Below are 25573 nucleotides of genomic sequence, written 5' to 3' on the forward strand. Positions count from 1 at the left end.
TTATATTAAGCCCAAATTGTTTGCAAAAACTGGAAGCAATTCAGCTTGTGCAGCTTTAGAGCTAATTATGTGTATGGAAAATACTCAACTGTACCAAGAATGTAAGAAATCTTCTAATTTATTCAATACATTGTTTCACAACATATTTCACACTGACTGTTGCCACTGAACCAAACCTTATCTCAGGTCATTTGCATTCATCTCCTGTCTGTGGATTAAAAAAAAATAAAATTAAAGTCATTCTCATTTTCTTAGTTTATTCAGTAATTGCCAGATGGGTTCTGGTGCAGCAATGCAGACTTCACGCACTAAACTTTTCCAGTTGCTATTTACAAACCCTTTTGCAGACAGAATCCACTGAAGACAGCCAGTGAAAGGCTCTTCACTCCAGTTTAATGAGGTGACTAACAGAGCTCGGCTCTGGAAGTGGGATGGTTTCAGGTTTTATCACCAGTGATTTTTTCTGGCTCATGCTGGTTAAGCCAATGCCCGAGCTAAAGGTGCTTACAGAACTCACTCGTTGGGACAGGGAGTGGGAACCAATCCTGCACTACTATTGGTGATTTATCTGTAGGATGCCAACTAAACACCAGTTTTATTTCATCTGCCAATCATTTTGTTGTAGCATGTTGCAATTCTGCATGTCTTGGCTACAATGGTTAAAAATTTTTTTCTCTGAATGAGTGGACAGTCAAGACTAATATTTATTTTAAAAAAGTAAAACAAAATTGTAAGCACTTTTTGTAAAACCAATGTCTGTTTTGTTACATACTTTTAATGTTGTGCTTTGTAAATGTCTTATTTGTGTAATAAATAAAGTTAATGCAAGTAGAAGTGCTGGCACTTACATCCAGAAAATGATGTAATTCCATTTTATTTTATTTTTAAATACTTTCTGGCTTACTAATCAAGCAGCAACCCACCCAGTTTTCCTCTTTTATTATTTTGTTAAACTCTGGCTTCAGGAGAGTTCAACAAACGTTCGTAGTAAATGGATATAATTTCCTAGTTAGCAAACCCGTCATTAAAGAATACCTCTGGTGTACATTATTACAATGATCAATCAATATCAAAGTACTGAGCAAAAAGAGAGGAAAGGAATTCACCAGGACAGCTAACTAAAATCTGGGAAAATAATGTTGATTAAGATGGATTTGAATGACTTCAACACTGAATCTGAGGCACTCTTTTTAACAAATTGTTTTCAGGCTTAATAATGTTTATACATACTACACTGCACACCTCTCAGGAATATTATTGTGAGTACAGTCGGCTTTTTTGCTGTGGCTTTTGCTCAGCATGACTGATTAAATGATTATTTCCATTTTTCTTTGAGCTGACAAAGATGACAGAAAGATTATATTCCTGTCGAGGGAAAGGGTGAGACAAATCCACGAGGACAAATTGCATTTATTGTGAATCAGATTACCTGCTTTGCTGGAATATTGTCGAGGAAAAACTGGTTTATGGTTTCGGTTTGTGCTCAGTTGTTGTATCCCAGGCTTTCCGGCAGGTCCCAAGGATCCATTCATGCTCATCATCGTCTGAAAGGGAGAGAAAGGAACGTTAAAAATCCCTGTGTCAGATCTGCTCCTTGCATCCCTGGGCTCCAGCTCACACAAGCCATTTTTCCCTTGAAAAATAAATCCATTTTTTAGCCACTGGCATATCTTAGAACACTTTTTTTTGTTTGTTTGTTTAAAAGATCGTGTGCTGTTGTGTGGGAATTTGTCAAGGCAGGAGGTACTGGCTCTGTAGCAAGGACTGATTATTCATCTGTTTGATAAGCTTAGCTTGGGTGAACCACAAGATTTACATGTATAGATTTTACATTTTGCCTTTTTGGGCAAAATATACAGGAGAAATGTTGAAACGATCAGAAATTAAGATAGGCATTTTAAAAATACTCTGGCTGTGTTGCTTGTTGGTTTCTAGAAAGTGAAGGTAAAGAAAAATTTCCAGTGAAATCCTTGTCTTGGAGCTTTTCTTTCCATGCTGTTTCTGAGATGTGTGTTGTGGCAGGTATTGATAAACTGATGTAGTGGCTGAGAGATATTTTAGACCAACTCCTATGTCCCTTGTTAGTATTCATGTCTGTCGTATTTATTCTGAGAGCATAATGACAGTGTGGAAAAAAAAAAAATAAAAGCAAAGACAATGTAGGAAAAAAAACAACTAACCAGCAAAGTTTGAATAGCATTTTTCTGCATGATTTACAAAAAAGTAGCTTGGTGAATGTTAAGTTGTGGCTTCTTAATTTCAGGGATTTAAATAGTCTTGTCTCCAAAAACTGTTCTGCAGCCTTTTCCTTTGTGTTTGTGTAGCAGAAAAGAGATCTGTGTAGTAAACCAGGAAAAACAAACTTCAAAAAGCCTTGGGGAAAAAGAAAAACCCGAAGTATTACTTACAACAATACCTGTATTTATTTTTATACAAATGAAATATATTCGAGCTGCTTCTTGTGTTTACCACTGTCTTAACAAATTCATATTAGCTTCTTGTGATGTGTGTAAAAACGTAAATGTTGAGGGTTTGTGGCAGCCCTTGTTACGTGCAAGAACAGATGACTGGGAGGAGGATGGAGCCGAGGGGCTGTGACCATCCCGGTCCCATTTTTTCACCCCGCTGAGCCCCCTGCCCAGGCAGGTCAAACGAACTGGAGAAAGAAGCATGTTGCTTCTCTAGGAGCCACATTTTCCTGGAGATCTGTTGATTGTGGAGTTGTACCTTTATGCTAAAGTGACAGAGGAGCATTTGAAATGCAAAGGGAGGAAGATGCTGGGAATGAAGTGTTAAGCAAAGAAGTGTCCAGAGGGGTACATGACAAATTCTGATGCACAAGCTTGGGGGTTAATCCTATTGGCCGTGGTGGCTTGTGAATCAAGCTTTGTCTTTTCTTTTTTCTTCCTTTTTTTTTTTTTTCCCAGGCTGCCCTCCCTTTTCTCTCATTGCTGGCCCAGCGAGTTGGGTGCACACCCTGAGGTGCTGCTCACAGCCAGCTCTGCTGGCATCCTGGTGCAGGAGGAAAGGTGCCAAGGTGCTGGCTTTAATGACTGCAAAATAGTCATAATTTGGATAAAATAGCTAAGCTCAGCTCTTTCTGTGTTTCACTGTTTTGTTTTTTTTTATTCCTTAGAGATCCACAGATCCATAACAAAATATCCTGTCAATGGCTCATTTCTAATTTGGGTGTAAAGTAGGAGAAAATAGATGCTGAAAAAATATGCTAAAAGGGAAATTAAAAACATCAGCACAGAATCTTGCCTAAAGACCATGCAATCCTCACAGGCAGATTCCACCGAGGGCTGCAACAGGAATGCAAATGTGGTCCTTAAGCTTTCTTAAAAACAACAGCCAAGCCATAATGAATGTGCTGGCTTTTGTTCTATGCACTAGGTGTTGCAGACGCGACCACGTGAGCCTTGCCTGTGACAGACATTGTCCAGTCTGTGTGGCTCTGTGGTTTTAGCTGGAATTGCTTTAACTAAAAAAAAAAAAACAAAAAAAAAAAAAATAGTTTAACCGAGCTTGTAATAATTGCATGAAAAGGAAACTTTTGTCTGTTTCTGTCATGGTGAAGGAATAAGAAAACTTAGGGATGCTGTGCATCACCATGTCTGGCTGGTAGCTGGGCACACCTGGCTCACCTGAGCGCTAGAAATAACCAGCCTGAGTCTGTCTGAGCCCTTGACAGTGCTCACTCAGCTGAGCATCGAGGGCATAAGCACAAAGAAAGGCAGATGCTAACTTGGCCTCGCAGGTTTCCAGCATACCCTTGGTTTGCCCAGACTGTCTTGTTCTGCACTCTGTTAGTCTCCTAGGAAAGCACCCAGGACAAGTCGCTCCAAGTATCCTAGCCCTGATATCCTAGACTGATTCCAAGATGCCTTGGTTTGTGCAGTGATCTGAGCCCATGCAAATTAAATACATGTTCATAAACCCTGCTTAAGCTGCATGTAGTTTAACCAGATGTAAAAACGGAACGAGAGATGTGAATTTCAACTTTGCGCGTGAAAAGGAAAAAAATGGATGTAATGACTCAACATGAAGTAAATCCCTAGAGCTGCCATCCAGCCCAGTGTGATGTACAGCTGGTCCTCGGTCTAGGTAAGGGGAAATGAAAGAATTGGTCCAGGATAGGAAGAAGAAGCACAGCCCAGGGATGAGAATGGCTCCAGGGCTGGCTATGGGAGAGGAGGCAGGGAAATATTAGAATGTAAAGAGTTAAGCTATGGTAAAACATACTTTTGCTACACTAAAGAAGACTGGTTGATAATTACTGTAGTTTTAGGGCTATTTGAATCAGTGCAGCTGCAACCTCTTCAGTAGTAACCCCTGAAACAAGACAAACTGGGTTTATTGTACTGAACAAGTCTTAAAGCTCCTCCCTGATTGTTAGTAATTGGCAGCAATGGACTTAACAGCCTCTTGACTACCCTTTTTACACTCTACCTGACTGTGCAGCTAACAATTTAAATCACAGATGCCGATCCTTCTTTGTGGCAGCTGCTTGTTAACTACACGTTCCTCTTTTTCTGCCACTGGCTGCTTCCATAACCCTGCAACACCAGGGTTAGATTGGAGAATCACATTTCATCAATATTTAAAATGGAATTAAACCTTGAAGTTTGATTAATGCTACCAGATAGTGAGTTGTAATTACTATTTTGCAAATTACAATTGTTTGAATATGTTAATATGATTGTCTAAGCACATCTTCACCTTCAGAAGTAATTTTCCTTTTAAAAAAGATTTGAAAAAAATACAAACTCTTTAATCAGTGCTAAATTATCACCCTGTGCACAATTAGGTAGAATGGGGTTCCTCGTGTGGTGTGCTGAATTTTGTGTCAGCGTATTTATCTTTAAAAGTTTATCCATTTTTTTAGATTTTCCTCAGTAGAATAAACAGTGATGGAACAGACTTTGCTGAAAGAGGACTAACCATGCTGGTGTTTGAAGGTAAAGGAAAAAAGCTTTGTCTGAGCATTTCACTGAAATCTGGTGTATCCCTGTGCAGTTAGTAAATGTTACCCAGTTATTTCTTCCAAAGTCAGTGAAATATTATCATTATTATCATGACATATTATTGGAATCTTGAAACTGAAACAGCAAAAGATTGTAATGGATGGGCTCTTGAATTATTTCCTTGTGTCTCAATCAAAAATTAGATCAGTTTCTAGCACCCACTAAATATATCTTGAATTTTGAGCTCCTCAGCCAGCCCACACTGGGACAGCTCTCTGCCATTTTTGTGATTAATTTAGGCTGTTTTCATTAAGCAGGCAGAGGCACATGGAGCCAACCCTGGCAGCCACCTGCACGACTGGTCCCCAGAAACAGCATCAGCCCACAAAAGATGACTAAGCAGGGCTGCAGGTGTCCTGATGTCCTGCTGGACACTGTCCACACAGCCAACAGGTCAGTCTGGGGAGTCTCTTTAGGTAAATAAGACCCAGCTAAAGCTCTTGGCTGTAATGTGTTCCTATAAGTAGCCCATTTCAGAATTGGTTCTTCTCACCAAATACTGCCTGGCTAGTTTCTGCCTTGTTTTGGGGGGCTTTAGGGGAAGTTCCAAATGTTGGCAAAGTCCGAACAGGTGTTACAACCACTGTTAGGTGTATTCCACAGTGAGCTGAAACTGCAGCCCACTTAAATCAGTGGATTTCTGCTCTCTTCAAAATGAAACCACTTGCCTCCTTTCCAATGCTCAGGCTAAAAGTCGTGGCAGAAGAGATTTCCCCAAATACCACACTCCAGATTTATCTCTCAACTGGGATTAGAAACAGCTGAAAATTCAGGGTGGCCTTGCTTCAGGGTGCTTCCAAGGGATGACATGAGAACACACTGTAATTTAGGTGCGTTTAATCTTGCTATATTAAATGCATATTGCAAAGTTTAGAATTATTTGCTTCTAACTATCATGTTTCTGTGTTGCTTATGGAAACCTCAGCTGTGAGTGACTTCTGAGGACTCTGCATGCTTAGGTGCCTGCAATGGCACAGAGCTGAGGCTGACAACACTGGCAGAATCATCATGGAGGCTTCTCTTAACTATTGCTTTCCCAGGAAAACACCCAGAAGTTTGCTAAAATTAGAATACCCAGTGGTTTGAACAGGGGAAAAACGACATTGTTCACCTTAAAACCTTGTCTGACTGTGTTAGGTCTTGATAGCTGTATGTGCTCCTGATGTCTTGGAGGCTGTGTCTGCACTGGAGGCCCGGTGCACTCCGAAATTCAGATCCGTGCCTCCCTCCCCTGCCCAAGGGCAGGTTGGGACCTGATGCGAGTGGGTGTCATCCCTCTGTGTGCTCTGTTAGGGCCCAGGAGGGGAGGCAGTGCCCCTGGGAGTGCCACCACTGGGACAGGGAGCTCTGGGAGTGGGTTTGCAGGGTGTGTTTGGATGGTCTGTGCTTACAACAGACCATCCTCCAGGAGCAGCTGAGTTTCCTCCCTGTTTGCAGAGGGCCAAGCACACGCAGCCCATTGTAAACAACAATATCATGGAATTCTTTCACATCCCTGGCTCCTCCCAGCACCCGCAGCGCAGTTTATCATGCTCTTCCACTGCACAATCACAATGACATGTGATAGCATCTCAGCCATGGGTTCTGCCTGGCACACCCCTTCCATTTCCACTGCCCCCTCCGGGTCCCTAGCACCCCTTTCCTTACTGCACCTGACCCCACCAACATCAAGGCTGGCAAGAAAGTGGAAAATATGTTTTCAATTAACCTTTGCTTCCACCCACAAATTCTCACCCTTCCATTCTCTTTTAATTACTGTCATTCCAAAATGGCCCCCAAATGAACTTTCCATCTCTTGCAAAGGTTGTTTTCACGTGAGCTGTATGTTGAATGTAAGTGCCTATAAGACTTCTGTGGAACCTATTTAATGGATTCACAATAGGACGGTTAGCACCCAAACAAAGGTGTTATTCTTGGCATGCCACTCTTTGGAACTGAAACTTCCACAATTTTCAAAAAGATAAGGCCAGGAAACCAGAAGGAACAATATATCTGCAAAAGCGATAGCTACTGAAATTACCGTAGTACTTACATCATGATGCAAATGTTAATATTATCACTGCTGGCTATAGTCTGGAATATAAATTATGTTGGTTTATAATCTATTATGCTAAATGGAGGATGTTTCAGATTAAAACATGTAAGCCAAATTTAATCTAGAAATGTTTTTGGTTGCTCAGACGGGAAGTCTCCAAGTATCTCTGTCTGTCACCTGAGCAGATTTTGACACTGTGAAAGACATATGTATGAATTTTGCAATGGCATCCAAAATGTGCTTGATCTTCACACATTTCTATACAAAAATATACAAAAAGAGCATATGATGGGTAGGAAAATTGGTCCAACATTTTAAAAAGTGTTTAGGGTAGAGTAAGAAAAAAAAAAAAAGGTAAGAAAACCCCCTCAGCTTCTCATAGGAGTCTGGGAGTGTAATTTTAAATGAAGTGGACTCAGTTTCTCTCTGCCATCATCACTGCTCAGCCATTTGTCTTGCCCACTCAGCAGCCCCACTGTGATACTTGCCAGGGTTCTGCCTCTCCTCCTGCTGAGATCTGACTCCTCAATTAATGTATTTGTTAAGCATTGGGGATTATTTAGATCCAGAGCTCTGACATCAGAGCAAAAGCTATCTAACTAAAAAATAGGAAGAGGTAGATAAGTGACACTTTGAAGATCCAGATCAAAGAGTTATAATACAATATCTGACCTGCTTCTGGATGCAATATTTTTCAAAGCTTTTGACTACCACAGAGTCTGGAAAGCAAGTACCAGAAAAGTGGATTTGTATGAATGTGGCTAAAAACCTGTGTCCTGGAAGTAGATCCAAGGGAAAAAATTATGTGGGAGATGGAGGAGACAAGACCAGAAGGTGAATTTGTAGGTAGCTCTGTAGAGACTTATGGGCAAAGAGAAGCATCAGAATGCCATGGCAGAGAGAGAAAATATTTTTTGCAGTGGTATTCTGGAGAAATATGAATTGAAGAGGCCAGAAGGAGGAACTAGCAGTAAAAGGGACAAGCACTGCAGTTGCTGCAAGAAAAGCAAAGGGCTACTTGCATTCGTATGCTCTACTTGTGTAAACGGAGAGCAGCACTGGCTCTCTGCTTTACAACCCTGCTTTCAGAAATAAGTTTGTCAGCCAAAGTAAAGAGAAAAAGATCAATGGATTGCAATAAACGGCATTTTACATAAAAATGAGTAAAATTTACAATCCAGTTAACTTGTTAAATGTTACAAAATCAGCAAACAATAGACACAATTTGTTTTGTTCAGAGCCCAGAGGTAGAGACCAAATCCTCTAAATTAATTTCTGCAAAAGCTGGGGTTTTTTTCCAAACAGGTCTGGATCCTATTCGTTGTAGAATATACTGATTACCAACTATTTTTAAGAGCTTTACACAAACATTATTTCTTTTGTTGTGCGAAATGCAGAATCAGCCATCTGGCAAATGCCCCAGAGCTAAAATCTTTTACATGACATATAATTCAAAATGATTAAATATACAACAGAAAATAGCTATAGCATTGCACTTAAAATAGCATGAACTTTTACTGCCGATCAAAACTGATTTCTTTAGCCTAACAAGTATCCAAAGAACAATTATTTGAAGAGCTTTTAAGAGTTTCAATATGTAGGAACTAAACCTCATCTAAATTCAGTATCTTAAGTCAAATAAAAAAGAAACAAATGTACAAAAGATTAAATGGTCCTGCCTTATAAGTAGACATTTAAATCTATGGGAAGCTAAATTCATTCGAACAAAAATATTATATTCCCTCTGTATGTGTATTGCTGGGGCTTTCCTCTCCTTGCTCAGGGCATCTGCCAAAACAACTCGTACATTCTTAGGCAATGACATGGGGACTAGCCTGGAATCAGGCTGTTCATCCACTCCCTCCATCATCAGAACGGGCAATTTCAAAGAAGAACAGGGAATAAAGCTCCGTGCATGATCCCTCAGTGCAGTCAATCTTTTTTCCTGCACTGCAGTTGACTCGAAGTTAAATTTGCTGTCTTTTTTCCAGAAATACTCCAGGCCTGAAAAATTGCCAGGTCCTCATCCCACACCCAATTCTCCAGTAGTTTCTGAGAAAGAGCACGCAAACATCTGCATGTATTTGGGGTACATGAGGGTAGGTATAGAAATATTAGCCTGAGCGATTATTGAGTGGTTATGGCTGTTTCTCAACTGCATTCTTCAGACAAGTCAAAGTCTACATTTCCCAAAAAGCACTTGGTGCAGGTCAGATCTGAGTTGTGAGGAAAAAAAAAAGTCCAAATGTAGGAAATTTCTCTCATGGATTTGTGTACTTGGATAAACCTGAAATGGTTGAACACATCGTTGCCGACTGTCCAAAATATTTGTGCTGCTCAGTTCTTTCAGACCAAGCTTGAGAACCTCCATCCCAAGGTAACAACAAGAGGAAACTGTAAGTCAGTGATTAATAAGGCTTGGAATTAAAACGGCTTTGCCCCCTTGCCTGGGGAGTTGGGCAACCTCAAACGTTCTAACCCCAGACTTCTCTAAACTAAACGAAAATAATGTTCTTGAATCTTGACCTTTTCAGCTCATAATGATTCCTGAAGCAGCAGGATTTTTCCTGCTGCTTTTCACGAGACTTTCAGGCTTGTAGAAATGCTGATTGCTGGCTGGCTTGGGACTGCAGCAACACCAAAGCCCCTCTTAATAAGACACTTGTCCTGGTCTTTAGGCCTAATCCTGCTCTTAATTCATTTCCCTTACTGAGCTCTGAGCAAAAAGGCAGTTTTTGTGTCCTTCTGCCCTTGATTTATAGGAAGAGGTACAAATATATTTCAGGTAATATGGACTGCACTACAGGAAGCTCCCCTATGCACCATACTAATTAAACCTGAAGAAGAAATATGAAAATAGTAGAATAAATAGTCTCATATTCGAATGAGGAAAAGCATGTTTTACATTATTTAACCCATCCCTGTGAAAACCACAGGAGAAACAAGGCAATTTTCATCAGAAATATCTTTGCTTTTCATCAAGACAGGTGACCCAGGCAATCTGCTGAGATCTTTTCCATCTCAGTATAAAAAATTTCCTGGTTTTGATTGTATTTTCTCTTTGAAAGTTACGGGCTTTTCTGATATTCAGAGGGGCTAAAAGCTGACTGTCACAGCTCTTCTTGTACCTCTCTGCTTTGCATTAAAAATAACGTCCTGTAGTTTCTACTTTTCACTAAAAAACTGGGAAATCTTCCGATCTTTCTATTGACCAAACTCTGTTACAAAGGTGCCAGGAGTCCTATTTCTGGGGAAAAAAAATAAAAAAAAAAAAGAGGAATACTGCTGGTGAAACAGGAGCCTGGTCCCGGTATCTATTAAAAATAAACAACGTATCTTCTTACAAATGAGCCTTCCCATTCTTATTTATGTGCTCAATTTTGCGTACTTCGCAATACTGGAAAAAAGAAAAGCTTGAAGAACACATGGAGAATCAAGAGAAATTTGAGCATCCCCAAGGAAACAGAGGTTTAGGGACGAAGTTGAGAGGCTGTAATGAGAATTTGGAAAACTTTGCTAGATAAAAACGTATAACAAAGCTGTTGCTGTCATTTCATTTCCCGGGCCTGATTATGTTTTCACAACGGGCCTTTGCACTGCTCTAGCAGCGAGAGCTCTCCGAGTAAATGAGGATCAGACCTCCGCGCTCGAGGAGTGCAGGGCTTGCCAGGCTCCTCAGGAGCGTCCGTGGGGCTCGACGTCCTCTCATCTCCACGGAGAGGTGCTGGGAGCAAACTCAGCAGCTTCCAACAGCGGCTGCCCTGCCCGGCTCTGGAGCTGTACCTGGGTGCTGCCAGGCTGGGGCCAAGGCCGTGCCAAGGCTCAGGGATTCCTCGTTCTCTCCCACAAACAGCCGAGAAACAATTAGCAATTGCTTCATAATGGGCCCGGGGTGAAAGGTGAGGACTGGAGTATTCTGAAGCCTGCTGCCAGGGCTGAGGAAGATAGTGTCATTTTGGTAAACCTGTCAAGCTGTTGTAAGAACTTCCTGAATGCTTCCTACCATCTGCTTTTGATGCTTTCAAGACTTGGCTGGAAGCCTGGAGGTTTTCCTGCTCTTTCCTGCCCAACCTATAATGGAGTAATTCTGGATCTGTTCCCTGTCATCTCAGCCTCTTCCTCAGTTTCTTCTGCTTACAGCTGGGGTTTTTTTTTTTTTATTTTTTTTTTCTCTTTACTTCAGTGGCCTTGTGTCCTGAATCATCTCTCCTGGGGCGGCAGGAGTTCCTCTGATGTTGAACAAGTGCCGGGTTTTTCAATTGTGTTCATGTTCTTGAGAGGAAGGGTCTGGCCTACATGACACATTCCTTCTTCACGCTCACATCAACAACTTTAACTTTGTGTCCAGGCCCTGGCTGGAAGGGCCACACAAAGCCCATCTCCAACACTCTGTCAGGCCGCACGCTGCGCCGGGCCGCTGGGCCAGTATTGATTGGTATAATTTGTAGGGTTTGAGATAAATGTCATAAAGGACAATGAGTTCAAAGAACAGATTAAAAAACAATAAATTGAATTCCAAGGCGTTCCCTCCTGTACTAATCTGTGTAGGTTCCTGTGTTTTTGGAAAGCATGTTGCTTATCTTCCTCATCAGTAGGCCCACTGCATTCCAGTATTTTGGATCAATGCCATTTGTAATAATCTAGATCAGTTTTTATTCAACGTTTATAAAACAGGCCATGTATCACAGGGTATATTTTATAGCAGATGGTATCTCCAATTCATTTAACCCCTCCCCACTTCCCTCCTCCAATATCACAGTGCACACTCACAAAAGCTCTTGAAAGTAGAGCAGAGGAGAATTTTTTTACAACAAATAGTAAATTTGCTGAAAAATGGAGTTTCCAAGCAACAAAACTGTTAAATTGTAGCACGCTGAAAATGAAATGTTCTGTTTTCTAGAAAAAAAAAAAAAAAGAGGTTTTCCAATTTTGACATTTGAGGGGAAAAAAAAAGCAGGGTGGGTGGCTGCTTTCAGAAATCAGTTTCATTTTAAAACCCTCTGCACTGAAAAGGCAATAAATACAAAGATTAAATAGCCAGAACACAAAGTAGGTTTTTTTCAGGTCAGACTACATTTTTTTAGTTATCCCAGTGTCAACTGTTTGGGGATCTTCTGTGGCCTTTAACTTGAAACGTTTTTCTTTTGGCTTGGTTAGAACTAATTTTCCCCAAGGTTTATTAATTTGAGGACCTATCTGTGTATTTGCCAGACTCTACTCAAACACGGCTCTCCAAGGTGAAGGTTTCCTGTTCAGGAAGGTAAGACCCAGACTCATTTTAATAAACTGGACTATTCCAGCGTGTAGAGATCAGCACATGCTTGAGCACTTTGCTGGTTGACAACATGGAGCTTTTCAGCTTCCAGGATCAGTGATGTGCCCCTCACAACCACTCCCTTGCTTGAGATCATAACAGGAGAGACTGAAGATTTTTCTGAGATTAACATACCAAATGGTAATAAAACATATTTATTCATATATGCTTGGGAATACTTCGTTGTAATTTTGCAAAATATGATTTGTACAGCTCTGGGGATACATAAATCACTGATAAAATAAATAAGTTAAAGATATTTTAGCTCAGTGATAATAGAACCGAGTCATGGAGTTGTTTATATTTTGGCTTTAATCAGGCATCCTAGAAGATATAATAAACCCTTCTTAGTTTACCTTGCAGAAGAAGTTAAATCATACCTGCATTTCTCAGAAACTTGCGTTTGTAATCAACAACTACTCTGGTTTTGGGGTTATAGAATCCATCACCACAGTCATAACAACCTTCTGGGATTATTTTGGGAGGATCCAGATTTGTAAGCTGAGCAATGCCTGAAGGGGAAAAACAAGGTTTGATTTTTTTTTAATTTATGCCTTTGATCAAGATAACTAACATACATCTCCATGGTGTTTGCTATAAAAATAACAGAGTTACCTCACAATAAACTTTGTAAAACATTTCATCAATTTTGCAGATGGGGAAAATGAAAACGGAAAAATGCACACACGAAGGTTGTGTGATGAAAAACGATCACTTTGATTTCCTCATTCACAGTCCTGTGATTCAGCCCACCAAGTTAACATTACAAGTCCAACCCTAAAATCCAAAAGGGGGCCAGGAGAGAATCGCTGGCTTCACAGAACTCCATGTCATCGCTAAAATATTCTGTGTATTGTGTGTATTAAGTTACAGATTTTACTCACTTTTTTTCCCTATAAACCCACCTTTTCGCTACAATAAATAACAACATTAATAAAAGTCTTTAGCAAAAACACAGACGGAACAGAAAAAAAAAAAAAACCCAGATGTTTTGGTATCTACTAAAAAGCTACGTGGGGCAGATGCTTGACACTTCATTTGGTGTCCTGGATGCAAACTAATTTTTTTTCTGGACTTCTCTGTATCAAAAGCACCCTGCTGATGCCGTGAGGGTGAACGGTATGAAGGGGTTAACCAGGATGTCAAAAGCTGCAGATAACAAAGGCCTGTCCTGCTCCCAGAGAGCCGCTGTGGGTGCAGAGCTGCACCCCAGGCCGTGCTGGTGGAAGGTGGTGTCCACATTCTGGCAGCATCTCAGGCTCGTATGAAATTAGCCAGAGCATTTCTGCTCCATGTTACTCATGTAGCTGAATTAATCTTTCTTAAGCAAAGTTGTTAGTTTAATTCCTTCCAGACTCTCAGGATCGCAAATGCAATTTAGTACCTGGCGGTTTAAAACCAGAACAGATTTCTGTATAGAATCTTCTGTCGTAGCCGTCGCAGTAAAGCCATTTTTCCTCGTCGTATTCGAGACCATCTGCAAAAGTGTATTTCCCCTGCAAAACACGTTTGAGCGCAGAGTTAATAAACGTGATGGATGGACAGAGCGCCAAGGCCAGGTCGCACCGGCAGGGCCCAGCAGGGCCAGCGCGGCTCCGCTCGCCCTTTGTCAGGAATCCTGTCTGAGGTGCCCGGCCTCCAGCAGCCTCCCCCCACCCCGAGGGGTCGAACGCTGGCTTGGCTCGGAAATCCGCGTGTTTCACCTCCAAGCCTCTGCCAGCGGAGGCCCCTCGGGGTGCAGCCCCCCCGGCCGTACCTGCGTGGGCACCCCGCGGTCCCAGAGCGCCCGGTATCCGCCGCCTCTGCGGCGCAGCAGCTCGCCCTTCCCGTGGAACATCCCGTCCCACAGCGAGCCCCGGTACTGGGTGCCCGTCGGCAGCGTGTAGTAGCCGAATCCTTCCATCCTGGAAGAGATGGCGGGGGTGAACGGGGGCAACCCCGCGCCCCCGGCTCCCCCCGGTCCCACCAGCCCCCTGCGACCCCCCCCTTGTCCCCATGACCCATCTGCAATGCCCGCGACTCCCCTGCCCTCCCAGTTACCCCCTTGCCTTCCCCTTCGGGCCCCTCGCTCCCACGTCTCCCCTGCGAACCCCGCTGTGCCCCCCGCCTCCCCGTGCTCCCCCCGCCCCTTCCCGGACCCTCCGCTTCCACCTGCCCCCAGCACCCCCCGTGTCCCTTCCCGGCCCCCCCGTGTCCCCCGTTGTCCCCCGGCCCCACCTGCCGCGCATGACGCCCCCCAGGTACCGGTCCCCCACCAGCTCCATGGCGGCCCCGACGGCGCGTCCCGGTCACCACGGCAACGGCCCCGGCCCCTCCCCGGCTCGGCCCCGCCCCTTCCCGGACCCCCCGCTTCCACCTGCCCCCAGCACCCCCCGTGTCCCTTCCCGGTCCCCCCGTGTCCCCCGTTGTCCCCCGGCCCCACCTGCCGCGCATGACGCCCCCCAGGTACCGGTCCCCCACCAGCTCCATGGCGGCCCCGACGGCGCGTCCCGGTCACCACGGCAACGGCCCCGGCCCCGGCCCCGCCCCGGCCCCGCCCCCCGCGGCCGCGCGTGCGCGGTGCGGGCCGGGCGCTGAGGGCGCTCAAGGAGAGCCGCCATGCCCGGGGTGCTGCGGGTGCCCCCGCTCGAGGAGCTCGATGTGCAGGAGGTGAGTGCGTGAGGGCCGGCGGGACCTTCCCCGCCCTGCCCTGCCTTCCCCGCCCGCCCTCACGGCCGCTGTGCCCCGCCGCAGGTGGCGGTGAGCTCGGCCGTGCTGAAGGCCGCGGCGCACCACTACGGCTCGCAGTGCGACCGGCCCAACAAGGAGTTCATGCTGTGCCGCTGGGAGGAGAAGGACCCGCGCAAGTGCCTGAGGGAGGGCCGGCAGGTGAACCAGTGCGCCATCGACTTCTTCAGGTGAGCGGCCCCCGGCCGGGAGACGCCGCCGCAGCCCCGGGGCCTGGAGGTGACGGTGCTGCGGGGCCGTGCCCGGCAGGGTCATTCGAGGCTGGCGGTCACTCGTTCCAGCGGAGCACCTCTGCTGTGGAGACAGGCTGGGAGAGCTGCGGCTGTTCAGCCCGGGGAAGAGAAGGCTCCGGGGTGACCCTAGTGCAACTTTCAGTACCAGCAGGGGCTACAAGAGAGCTGGAGGGGGACTTGTGACAAGGGTCTGATGTGACAGAACAAGGGGAGATGGCTGCACACTGACAGAGGGCAGGTTTAGATTAGGTGTTAGGAAGGAATCTTGCCCTGTGAGAGTGGTGAGGCCCTGGTACAGGTTGCCCAGAGAAGCTGTGGCTTCCTCATCCCTTGGAAGTGTCCAAGGCCAGGTTGGATGGGGCTTGGAGCGACCTGGCATAGTAGAAGGTGTTCCCTGCCCATGGCAGGGGGTGGAATGAGATGAACTTTAAGGTTCCTGACAACCCAAACTATTCTGCAATTCCATTATTCTAATTAAAAATGCTGCCGCCATCACTGCCTTCAAAACTTTAACTCCTGGGAATAAAGGCCATGTGTTTTGTCTTGCTTATTTATACGTGGATTTATCCTGTCACTTGAAGCTCTTTTGCCTTTGCTGCAGAGCAAGCGACCTGGGTTTTTGTTGGGAGCTCAGGGCAGTGGTGTGAGGCTGCTGCGCCTTGCAGCAGTGATGAACTCCAGGAAACCAAACTGAGCATTGCATTGTCTGTCCTCCCTGTCTCACAGGTGAACCACTCAGAAAGCTTGAGCAGGTGCACCACCTGCCTCTCCTGACCAAACATGTAGCTCCAAGGCATGTGCCAGCACTGTTTGTAAAGGACCTAATTTAATTACCTCAAGGCATGTCCACCTCCAGTGCAGCAGCTAAAACCTCTCCTCTAAGCATGGCTTTTTGAGCTTCCAATTATTTGGAAGCATTAGAGCACCACATAATGTAACTAAATTACTTGGCAAAACAAAGATGTCCCGTGGAGGAGCTGTGAACATCCACGCAGCAAAAATCTCCTCCACATACCAGTTAAGTCATTGCTGTCATTAATTGTAGCTGCAGCGATGGAAATTCCACGGGTATTCCTGTATACCTGTATCAAATACTGACTTGACTCAAGGTTTAGACGCTCCTGAGAACTTAAAGCTGCAAAACCCACGTGGCCCCCGAGCTGAGGTTGGAATGAGGAGAGGCTGAGTGGTGGGTGCTGAGGGGTTTGTTGCTGTGGTGTCCCCAGGAGCATCCGGACGCACTGCACCGAGCCCTTCACCGCCTACTGGACGTGCATCGACTACACCAACCAGCAGGAGCTGCGCCGCTGCCGCAAGCAGCAGGCGGCCTTCGACTCCTGCGTGCTGGACAAGCTGGGCTGGGTGAGGCCCGACCTGGGAGACCTCTCCAAGGTAACTTCTTACCCTTTGGGGCACACAGGCAGATCCTGCTCTCCTTCCTTTATGCACATTTTGTCCAGACCAGGTCTCCGGCATCTCTTGGCCTGATGGTGTTTCGTGAACTCGGCGCTGGAAGTCTGTGGGATGGTAGAAGTCAAGAGTGGCAGCATTTTCCAGGGTTGCTTTTCCAGAAGACTTGTGCTTTTCTTAGACAATGAAATTCTTGCTTTTTGCTTTTCCTGGTAGAGGCTTTTCCTTTAGGAATGAATCTCATGCTCACATGGAGCTGTTCTGTAGTTGTGATGAAACAGCCCTCCCTTCCCTTTTCTTAGAAGTATTGAGGAGCTCTCATCAGCTGAATGTGTCCTTACTGTTGTTTGGTTCTTCTTGGTAGTCCTTCCTTGAAGTTCTGACTCAACCTGGCTATTAAATGCTGTGAGAAGTAGTATCACTTCTTTGCATTTCTTTCCAGGTTACGAAGGTGAAGACAGACCGTCCTCTGCCTGAGAATGCCTACCACTCTAGACCCAGACCAGAGCCAAACCCACCCTCGGAAGGGGAGCTGAAGCCCTCTCCCCTTGGCAGCAGGCTCTTTTTCTGGTCCTGGTGAAGTGGGCAGGCTGTGCCATGACTCAAGTGCAGAGATGTGGCACTTGCACATGTAAATTGTGTGGTGTGTGCTGGGTATCACTAATAATTAAAGAGCCCAAAACCATTACATGGCTGAGCAGACTTCTTTAAACTCATAGCAACGAGAACAATGCATTTCCCTGTTTTGCTCAGAGCTCTCTGCAGTCACACAGCCCTTGGGAGCCTCTGGGCACCAGTAACGTCAGCTGGTTGATCATGATTACCAGGATTGTCTGTGATGTGTGCAAACGTAGTTCCAGTCTTTGCCTGCTGGCCCATCAATCACAGACTGGCATGAGACTTGATTTACTTACTTACTGAGAACATTGCCTCATGGATCAAGGAAGCTCTGGGAACAAACAAGTCATTAATGTCTTCCCTTAGTCTTGCAACTGATAATTGTGCATTCTTTCCAAGGGACTCCTGTAGAGGTTTAACCTAAAATCTGTCTTGGAGAAAGGAGTTAGTGGAATCTGGCATTTGCTAGGTATGGGGGCAGTGCAGTTTCTGCCATAAAGATCCCTGTTGTGCTTCCCATCTGCTCATACAACAATGGTTAGGGACTTCCACTTTTTGGACTGTTCTATTGGGGAAGCACAAGCTACTTGATCAGAAAAATATCATTAAATTTTCAATTTTATTTCAGGAAGAAATTTCTCCTGAAGGATCTTGTACCCCATTAAGTAGTGCAGGAAAGGAGCTTTTATTCTGTCTCAAGGCCATGACTTAAAGGGTTTGGGGCAAATCCTTCCCATTTTTTCACTGTGATGGTCTTTTTGATGGAGGAGTTGGTGAGCTTTTAAAAATGTATCTTTTCTACAATATCTGGAAGTCACATTTTTCACAGGAGTTGGATCTAGTCTTTCATTCACCTCCATCCAATAGCAAAAACCTTTTTATCAAGGTCAGAAAAATTCCAACGAACTTGTTTTTCCAAAGCAATATGCAGTTTAACTTCCTCTGGGCGAGATTGTCTCACCTGAACCATGGCAAAGAGTGCAACTGTGCTCTGCTCCTTGAGTAGCCTGCTGGTAGTAGGATCTGAAGATTTAGCATCTCCTTGTTTCAGGTGGGATTAAACTGTAATGGTTCTATAGCTGCAGCATATGTTTCTGATCCATGGAGCTTGGGGGAAAATTGTATACCATTTATCTGCAAACAGCTTGTGCACTGTGTGGCTTCTGGGTTCTTGCTACTTTCTGCTGGGGTGCACTGACTGAAACTCGAGGCAGGTGCTATGTTTGCATTTTAATGTGCATACCAGGCTGTTTTAGCAGCTCCTTGCCTAAATCCCTGAACTGGTGCTGCACCTTTGCAGTTTCTCCTTGCCCATCACTGCCACCATCTCGGAGCAGCCACGTCTTGCTGAAGGGAGATAACCCTTCTCTGCAGAGGCTGAAATTGGGACAAGCTTGGGCTCTAGTTGCATTCAGCTGAGTGAGTGAACTGAGGTTTGGCCGAGGGGAGGATGAATTGTTCTGGGATGTTAACACGTATCACATCAGATCTTTGCTGACCCACTCCAGCAGTTGATCAGGAGTTTTTAGATCTTACCATGTTCTGTTAATAACTTACTATTGTCAGCATATTGTATGAACCATTGCACTGCTGAACATCTACTCTGGAATTAATGGGCATGGGCATTCCAGCAGGTAGCCCCTAATCACAATTAAAGAGTATTTTTTCCTATTAGATTGCTTCTGAAAAGAAAGACATTCATAAGCAGGGGGACAGGTTTTTTCAACAGCCTGATAGGAACTCTCCACCCTTTAGTTGGCTAATACTGGAAGCAAAAAAAAAAAAAAAAAAAGTGATTTATGCTGAGCCTCAAAGGTTTAAGATTATTTTCTGTTTCTTGACAGCTGAATCTACAGCCTCCTGGGTCAGAGCTGTGGGATCCAGTAATGATACACTGATCATGGTTTAAATGTCAGAATTAACTGCTGGCCTAGATTCCCTCTTCAGTTTCAAGCAGGAGTGGGCAGGTAAAAGTACAAAAGAGATCAACAGAGGAGGACAATGAAATGATAAAGTCAAGTAGAATTCAGCTGTAGTCTGAGCATTTCCTTCATTAACCTCTCTGTGATAATTGTTTCTTTATCTCTTGGCTAAATCTCTGGAAAAGTGTTGCCAGAGGCTTTTCATGGTGGTTTGGACAGTGCCTGAAGGCAGCTATTTCTGCTCAAAATCCTGTGGCTTTACTCAAACCTGGATGCCCCTTTGGAGCTGTAATGGAAACTAGAACAAGTGGATGTCGAGATTCAGTAAAGACCATAAAAGTATTTTTGAGGAATGTGTCTTGACAATTTTTTGGCAGATGGAGAGCAGACACAGATTCAACACATATATTTCCCTGGCCCTGTGAGAAGTGTTATTTGTTGTGCTGTGGGATCTCAGCTTTGCCAGAATTTCTAATCTCATGTTAAATTAACAAAATGTTAAGCCAGTGTTGCAGCTTATTCCACCGTGGGTCGGATTCGGCAGAACCTGCTCCATTCTTTCAGACTGTGGGTGGGAAGAGTAAAATCTGAGTGTAATTTCAAATCTCAGTAAGGTGGGACTGTGCATTTCTGACGCAGCAGACTTGTGTGGCAGTAGCATATTTCTGAGAATGTCTCTCTTCAAAACATCTGGCGGTTGGAGATGCCCTGGTTTCAGATGGTTCTGCTCAATTCAGGACTGTACAATCCTTTTGAAGCTCTCTGTGTGCTCTTGTACTGGAAGAGTTTAGAAGCCAGAATCCATCTGGGCAGTAACAGATTTCAGACTCCCTCTGGTGGCTGCGTTAAGCTGATTTTGGGCATCTCTGTGAAGACTTTGCCATCATGAAAATCCAAAGGCTACTTAAATACAGAAACTTGATTAGATTTTTTGTCTTTGCTATAAAATTCACATTGTCTCAACTTGATTTTTCCTACGTATAAAAACTATTGAATATTAAGGGGGAAAAGGAAAAAAAATTATTTGAAAACTATTACCTCAGTCACATTTGGTGCAGTTTAAGGAAGTTAAGGTAGAGTTGAAGTAGATGGAGGTGGCTGGGAAGTCACAGTGTACATTATAATTCCTTCTCTGAATCCAGAAGGTAGATAACCCTGGTGCTGCAGAGAGCAGGGTGGTTCTGCACTTATGGGGCTGGTGTGAAATGAGCGGGATGGGCAAAGATGGGGGAGCAGGTTAATTGCAATATTTACCTTTGTATGAAAGCACATTATTTCTCTTTGTTAGGAACAGACACGGCCTCACCAAATTACTAATGTTAATAAATCTGTTCATAATTTTCTGTTTTTTCATGTGAGCCATTCTGCCTGGGGACTTGATCTGAATCTCAGGCGCCTTCTGCGTGGCTGAGTGTGGTGCAAATAGTACTTTGGCAAAGGGAGGGGGTCTGACAAAACACAGCACAGCAAACTAGAAGCAAATAGTCCGTGGTGTGAATTTGGCTTTAAAGCAGTAAATCAGCACTGCGAGCAGAAGCAGATGCTGGGTGGCTCCCAGACCCCCAAGGCAGGTCAGCAACAGCTCACTCACTGCTGAGTGGGCTTGGTGGGCTCCCTGGGCTTGGTTTCTGCTTCAACAAATTTCTCCACTCCCATGTGCTGCCAGAGCCTTGGCAAGCCCCACACAGGCACGGTGCAGGTTGCTCTGTGCTTGGCAAGGGCAGGCAGTGAGGGAGGAGAGCTCCAGTCCCCTGTGCCCCAGGCTGTGCCTGCCTGTGGAGAGCTGCTCCAGGCTGTCCCAGGCTGAGACACAAGCATAATCTGCTGGGACATGAAGAGTTTGCTATACATCATATATCCAGGAATAGGGGCTCAAAGAAGAGAGTGTTTAATGGAGTGGAAGCTTTTTTTTGCATCCCAAGCATATCCCCAGTGCTGCTGCCTGAGGAATATCTTAGATCATGTTTGTCTTTTGCTGGTGCCTGAACAAAAGGATTCCAATCTGCAAGTTCCTGTGCTCTTGGCTGGGCTTGGCAAGTGCAGGTGGTTCAAGGGAGTGTTTGGTTCACACTGTGTTCTGCAGCACAAAATGGCAAACAGCTTTTGCACTTTTGATAGGGTTTAAATTAATTTTTCCCTTCTCACCAGGGTAAATGAGACCTGGGAAGAATGGCCATGCCTATTGCTTTGTTAAGCTTGGCTTTGGCTCCAATTCTGGCACCAAGAAAGGAAATAAAATACAGGGAAGGGGAGCTCTATAAAAGATCTATGGGTCTGCTCCCAAGTTGATAGGTTAAACCACACAAAACCCTGAATCTGAGGCATTGCTCTAATATTTGTAAAATCAGCATGGCAGCTCTGTTAAGGGCTATGAGTCAGCCTGAGGGTGGTTCAGCTCTTTATAAGTAGTAGCACAGCCTTCTGCTTCCATGCAAACAGGAGCGAGGATTTTAATGGAGCCAGAATTACCCCTTTGGTTAGAGCACTGTCTGACCTCTGCTTTGTTCTCCCTGCCTCCCGTGTGCAGCTGTGCCGAGACAGGAACCTGACCCAGCTTTGGCAGAAAAGGGCTGGATGGAGCCCCTAAATGTGGGATCGATGCAGCCCTCTCTCCCTGCCGCCCCTCCCGTGCCCAGCCCGGGCTCTCTCCGGGCGCTGCCGCCCGGCTCCTCGCGCTGCTCCCGGGGGCCGGGGCGCTCAGGTGTGGCCGCCCGGGCTGTGGCTCTCCGGAGCCGCAGCCAGCGGGGCTGACCCGGCCTCAGGCGCTCAGCTCTGCCCGTCCCCTGGCACGGCCTCAGGCGCTCGTGGCCAGCCTCGCTCCAGGCTAAACAGAGGAAGGTGAGGGTCAGCAGCCGAGAGCTCTGCCCAAGGCTCAAGAAGCACATTTTGGCAGAGGAAAGAAATACAATACAAGCAGGGAGGGAAAATCGACTTCCATCCAACCCCCTCCAAGCAGCTTTTGGCTCCTTACAGCTGCTGGAGTCTTTACTACCAGTTACTGGGCTCTTTATTTTTACAGGCTTTCATGTGTTTGTTTTCTGACTCTTAGACCAGCGTTTCAGAGGGGACAGAGCAGAGCAGAACGGGAGCAGTGGGGACTGGAGGGTACAGCCCTGCACAGGGGGACAGGCAACCCAGCTTCCCTTTCCTGCCTGTCACTATCTCATTGTGTGGCCTTGGGACACTGTCACTTCCCTCTCTGCCCTGGCTCCTCTGTGATGGGGTGGTTCCACCCAACACAGCTCTCTGCTTGTTTACCGTCTTTGTCCTTGTGAAGTGCCTTAGAGGAGACTTGGGGGAAGCTCTGCCTGGGCAGGGCAGGCACAGCCAAGGCCCAGTGCTGTTCTCCTTGCCCAGAGCAGCAGGAGCCACACGGTCACAGGGTGTGGGTGGGCAGAGAGGTGGCCGTCACCAGCCCCAGAGCCTCTGCCCTCTCTGGGCACCCAGCTCTGTGATCAGAGAGGCAGCTGGAGACCTCACTGTGGGGTAGAAGATGAGAAATGTCTCTCTCATCACTCCTGGAGGGGTATTTCCCCATTCTGAACTGCTCCTGCCTGTCAGAGATCATAATGGCAGCGCCCTGCCTTCTGCTGGGAGCCGTCCTTTGCTGGTGCTGGGAATGGCTGTGTGCAGGGAGCTGAGGAGCACGGGAGGAGGTTTCAGCAGACACAGTCCCCAGAACACGTGTAGCATCCAGCCCTTGCACACCCCTCTCTGCTCTCCATCACTGCTTGCTCAGAGCCTTTGTTTCTTCTACCTATGAGTGAAACCAGTTGTGGGAGGTTGTGCTCAGCCATGACATAATCTGAGTCTGGGACTCCACTGGAGGAATCCTTTTGAAGATTTACTAGTCTGGCTAATTACAATAAAACTATGAAGGTGCTGTGCTCTAAATCATCAGAAATTAATAAGTGGAGGTTTCTGTTTTCTTGTGCTTTTTGCTAGGACACAAACCAGAGCAATTCTGGCTACATTAGCAGTGTTTTCTTTCAGGAAGGTCTGTCAGAGGCACATTAACATGTTCACACAGCCATTGTCCATCCTTGGTTTTGGTAGCAGATAATTTGATTTAAAAGATGTCACTTCCTTGCTCCTTTCTCTGCATTGCCTTTCTGTGTTTGTTTCAGCTTGAGCAGCAACAAAGGCCTGCAGGATTTATCTCCTGTTTATTGGCATTTTCCCTTTCTGAAGCGCATCCTTACGTTACCCCACAGAGTTCAGCTTGTGTCAGCCACAGATGGGTGATTTGAGGAAAGGCAGCACTAGCTGGAAATGCCCCTTCCAGCCTCATTCCATCACAAAATACCCACATTAGCAATGCACTTAAAAACTCTGAATTTGAATATCTACTTCCCTTTTAGCTGTTGTTGACCTTAAAATACGCATTTGCTATTTTCATCTGTATTTTATGTATTTTACATTTTTGTCTGTATTCTACTTCTGAGAGGATGTGTAATTCCTTGTCATCTGGAGTAAGCCTGTGGTGTCTCATTCTCTGCTGGGACTGAGTCTGCTCCTTCTCGGTGTGCCTGCCAGGCTCTTCCTGCCTGGTCACTGCTATTTGCTCTCCTTTTTCACCCTGGGGTTGGAGCTGGGGCCACACAGGTTGGTATCTCACCTGTAGCTTTCACATCCACGTTCACAGGTGAAATCCTGTGTTAAACCAAGACTCCGGAGCTGTAGAGAACCTCGGGGACTTCAAGCCCCATCTTGGTGTTTCTTTCTGCCACCAATGGCCACCTGCCCCACGGATCTGGGGAAGAGAGGCTGAGCCCCTCAAGCACTGCTGGAGCTCTGTGTCCACCTGTCTCCAGTGTTTCCAGAGCACCTGGAGCAGCCCAAGCTCCCAGGTCCTGGCGCTGGGCCGAGCCGTTGCTGGGATGTGGGTGGCTGGACCCTGGTGGGCAGGCAAAGTGCTGTCAGAACAAAACTGAATTGAAGTGATTCTTTTCCTCTCCCCTTGGCCTGCAAGGAAATCTTTTTCCATTTACTATAAAACATGGTCCTTAATAGTGCTGAAGTGTTCTACATATTTTAAATAAACATGAGTGGATTTGAGCCCAGGAGGACATGAAAGAATGCAGCATTTGCGGGGTACCGGCCCGGCACACATGTCAGCAATTTGGCTGCCTTGTGTACTTTGGCTTTTAAAAAAGCATTTAAAAGTAAACAAATGAAGGAAAATCTGGCAGCTGGATTTCAAAGTAAATTGCTTTCAGCTGATATACCCTGTTTCCAGCTTGCTTGGGTAGTATCAAGCCATACACATCCAGCAAGAAGAGCGAGCGGCCAAGGAGAAGAGCGGGGGCGGGAGAGAGAACAAAAGCAGGGAAGTTCTGTGGATTTAATTCTTCCATTTCCTTCCTTTGCACCAAACCCTCCCTGCCTGTCAGTGCCCTCTCATCAGCCAGGCAGGTTCATGCTTCAGACAGCAAACTCTATCTTCCCCTGGGCCCTGTTCTGCCAGGATCTACCTCCCTTCCATCATGTCTGGAGCAGGAATGGGATGGGATGGGAGTAACATCCATAGAATGCTGCTCAGCTGGGACCTGTAATGCTGCTTGAGCTGCTCTATCAAGCCTTCATCCCAGCCACTGCCCCACCAAGCATGGGGACAGCCCCATCCCACAGCCCAGATCAGTGGGATGGACCCGTCCATGAGGGGTTTGGGAAGTGCGGGCTGGGATGCTGCTCCTTTGGGACTGCCAGGCTGGAGGGGGCATCACCCCTCTGCCGGTGGAGGGAAGCAGAGGTGGAAGTGACAGAGTTAACAAGAGATAACAGAGTCATTAGAGGAGCAGGGCTGTGGGGAGGCCCCGCTCCTGCGGAAGGGCCTGGAGTGTCCCCGAAGGAGGAGATTCAGCAAATGCTGACAGATGACAGTGAGGTCCCGGGCTGGACAAAGGGGAGGTTGCTGAGGTCACACTTCAGCTCAGCTTTGGGCTCCTTCTGCTTTGACTTGTGTTTCCTCAAGTTTATAAAACTTTGCACGGGTTGGTTCAGTGGAAAGGGCAGAGGAAACTGGTGGGTCTGAAATCCCGGTGGTGCGGGGCCAGGGCAGGGCTGCTCCAAGCCCTCCAGCAGCCCCTGTCTGCACAGCACTTGGGCTGGGGCGAGCCACCAAGTGTCCCCAGGGGCTCCCAGAGGTGACACAAGGAGGGTGCAATGCTGTGGGCAGGTGCCCTGGCTCAGCACCCCTGCAGAGCCCCACGGGCCCGAGCAGAGCACAGACACCTGGGGTGACTGGGGCAGGTGTGGTGGCTCCATGGACAGAGTGTGAAGGTTGG

The 25573-nt window shown here is 46.1% G+C and overlaps 2 protein-coding genes across 3 annotated transcripts; one reads left to right on the forward strand and one right to left on the reverse strand.

Moving 5' to 3' along the window:
• Nucleotides 1–100: 100 nt before the first annotated feature.
• On the reverse strand, nucleotides 101–14700 carry MORN5 (MORN repeat containing 5). Of its 2 annotated transcripts, XM_068210996.1 has the most exons (6): nucleotides 14594–14700; nucleotides 14133–14280; nucleotides 13761–13872; nucleotides 12757–12888; nucleotides 1430–1544; nucleotides 101–208 (listed from the first exon to the last, which is right to left on the reverse strand). In XM_068210996.1, the coding sequence occupies exons 1-5, from the start codon at nucleotides 14638–14640 to the stop codon at nucleotides 1465–1467; spliced, it is 519 nt and encodes a 172-aa protein (XP_068067097.1). In that variant the 5' UTR covers nucleotides 14641–14700; the 3' UTR covers nucleotides 101–208; nucleotides 1430–1464. The 2 variants fall into 2 exon arrangements, with proteins under 2 accessions (XP_068067097.1, XP_068067098.1); XM_068210997.1 differs by lacking the exons at nucleotides 101–208; nucleotides 1430–1544 and adding an exon at nucleotides 10920–10997.
• Nucleotides 14701–14873: 173 nt separating this feature from the next.
• On the forward strand, nucleotides 14874–17434 carry NDUFA8 (NADH:ubiquinone oxidoreductase subunit A8). Its single transcript, XM_068210995.1, has 4 exons — nucleotides 14874–15025; nucleotides 15110–15273; nucleotides 16563–16728; nucleotides 17189–17434. Exons 1-4 carry the CDS (start codon nucleotides 14975–14977, stop codon nucleotides 17324–17326), a joined length of 519 nt encoding a protein of 172 aa, XP_068067096.1. The 5' UTR covers nucleotides 14874–14974; the 3' UTR covers nucleotides 17327–17434.
• The last annotated feature ends 8139 nt before the right edge of the window (nucleotides 17435–25573 follow it).

Source organism: Anomalospiza imberbis, chromosome 21, assembly GCF_031753505.1.
Source record: "Anomalospiza imberbis isolate Cuckoo-Finch-1a 21T00152 chromosome 21, ASM3175350v1, whole genome shotgun sequence".
NCBI lineage: Eukaryota > Metazoa > Chordata > Aves > Passeriformes > Viduidae > Anomalospiza > Anomalospiza imberbis.

Bases quoted from the DNA above. Each gene is read 5' to 3' on its own strand.
- NDUFA8 (XM_068210995.1), top strand. From the start codon at position 14,975: ATGCCCGGGGTGCTGCGGGTGCCCCCGCTCGAGGAGCTCGATGTGCAG. The intron at 15,026-15,109 runs GTGAGTGCGTGA...GCCCCGCCGCAG, and splicing joins AGGAGCTCGATGTGCAGGAG to GTGGCGGTGAGCTCGGCCGT. The intron at 15,274-16,562 runs GTGAGCGGCCCC...TGGTGTCCCCAG, and splicing joins TGCGCCATCGACTTCTTCAG to GAGCATCCGGACGCACTGCA.
- MORN5 (XM_068210996.1), bottom strand. From the start codon at position 14,640: ATGGAGCTGGTGGGGGACCGGTACCTGGGGGGCGTCATGCGCGGCAG. The intron at 13,873-14,132 runs GTACGGCCGGGG...CGTGTTTTGCAG, and splicing joins ACCGCGGGGTGCCCACGCAG to GGGAAATACACTTTTGCAGA. The intron at 1,545-12,756 runs GTATGATTTAAC...TCTCCCTTTCAG, and splicing joins CAAGTTTCTGAGAAATGCAG to ACGATGATGAGCATGAATGG.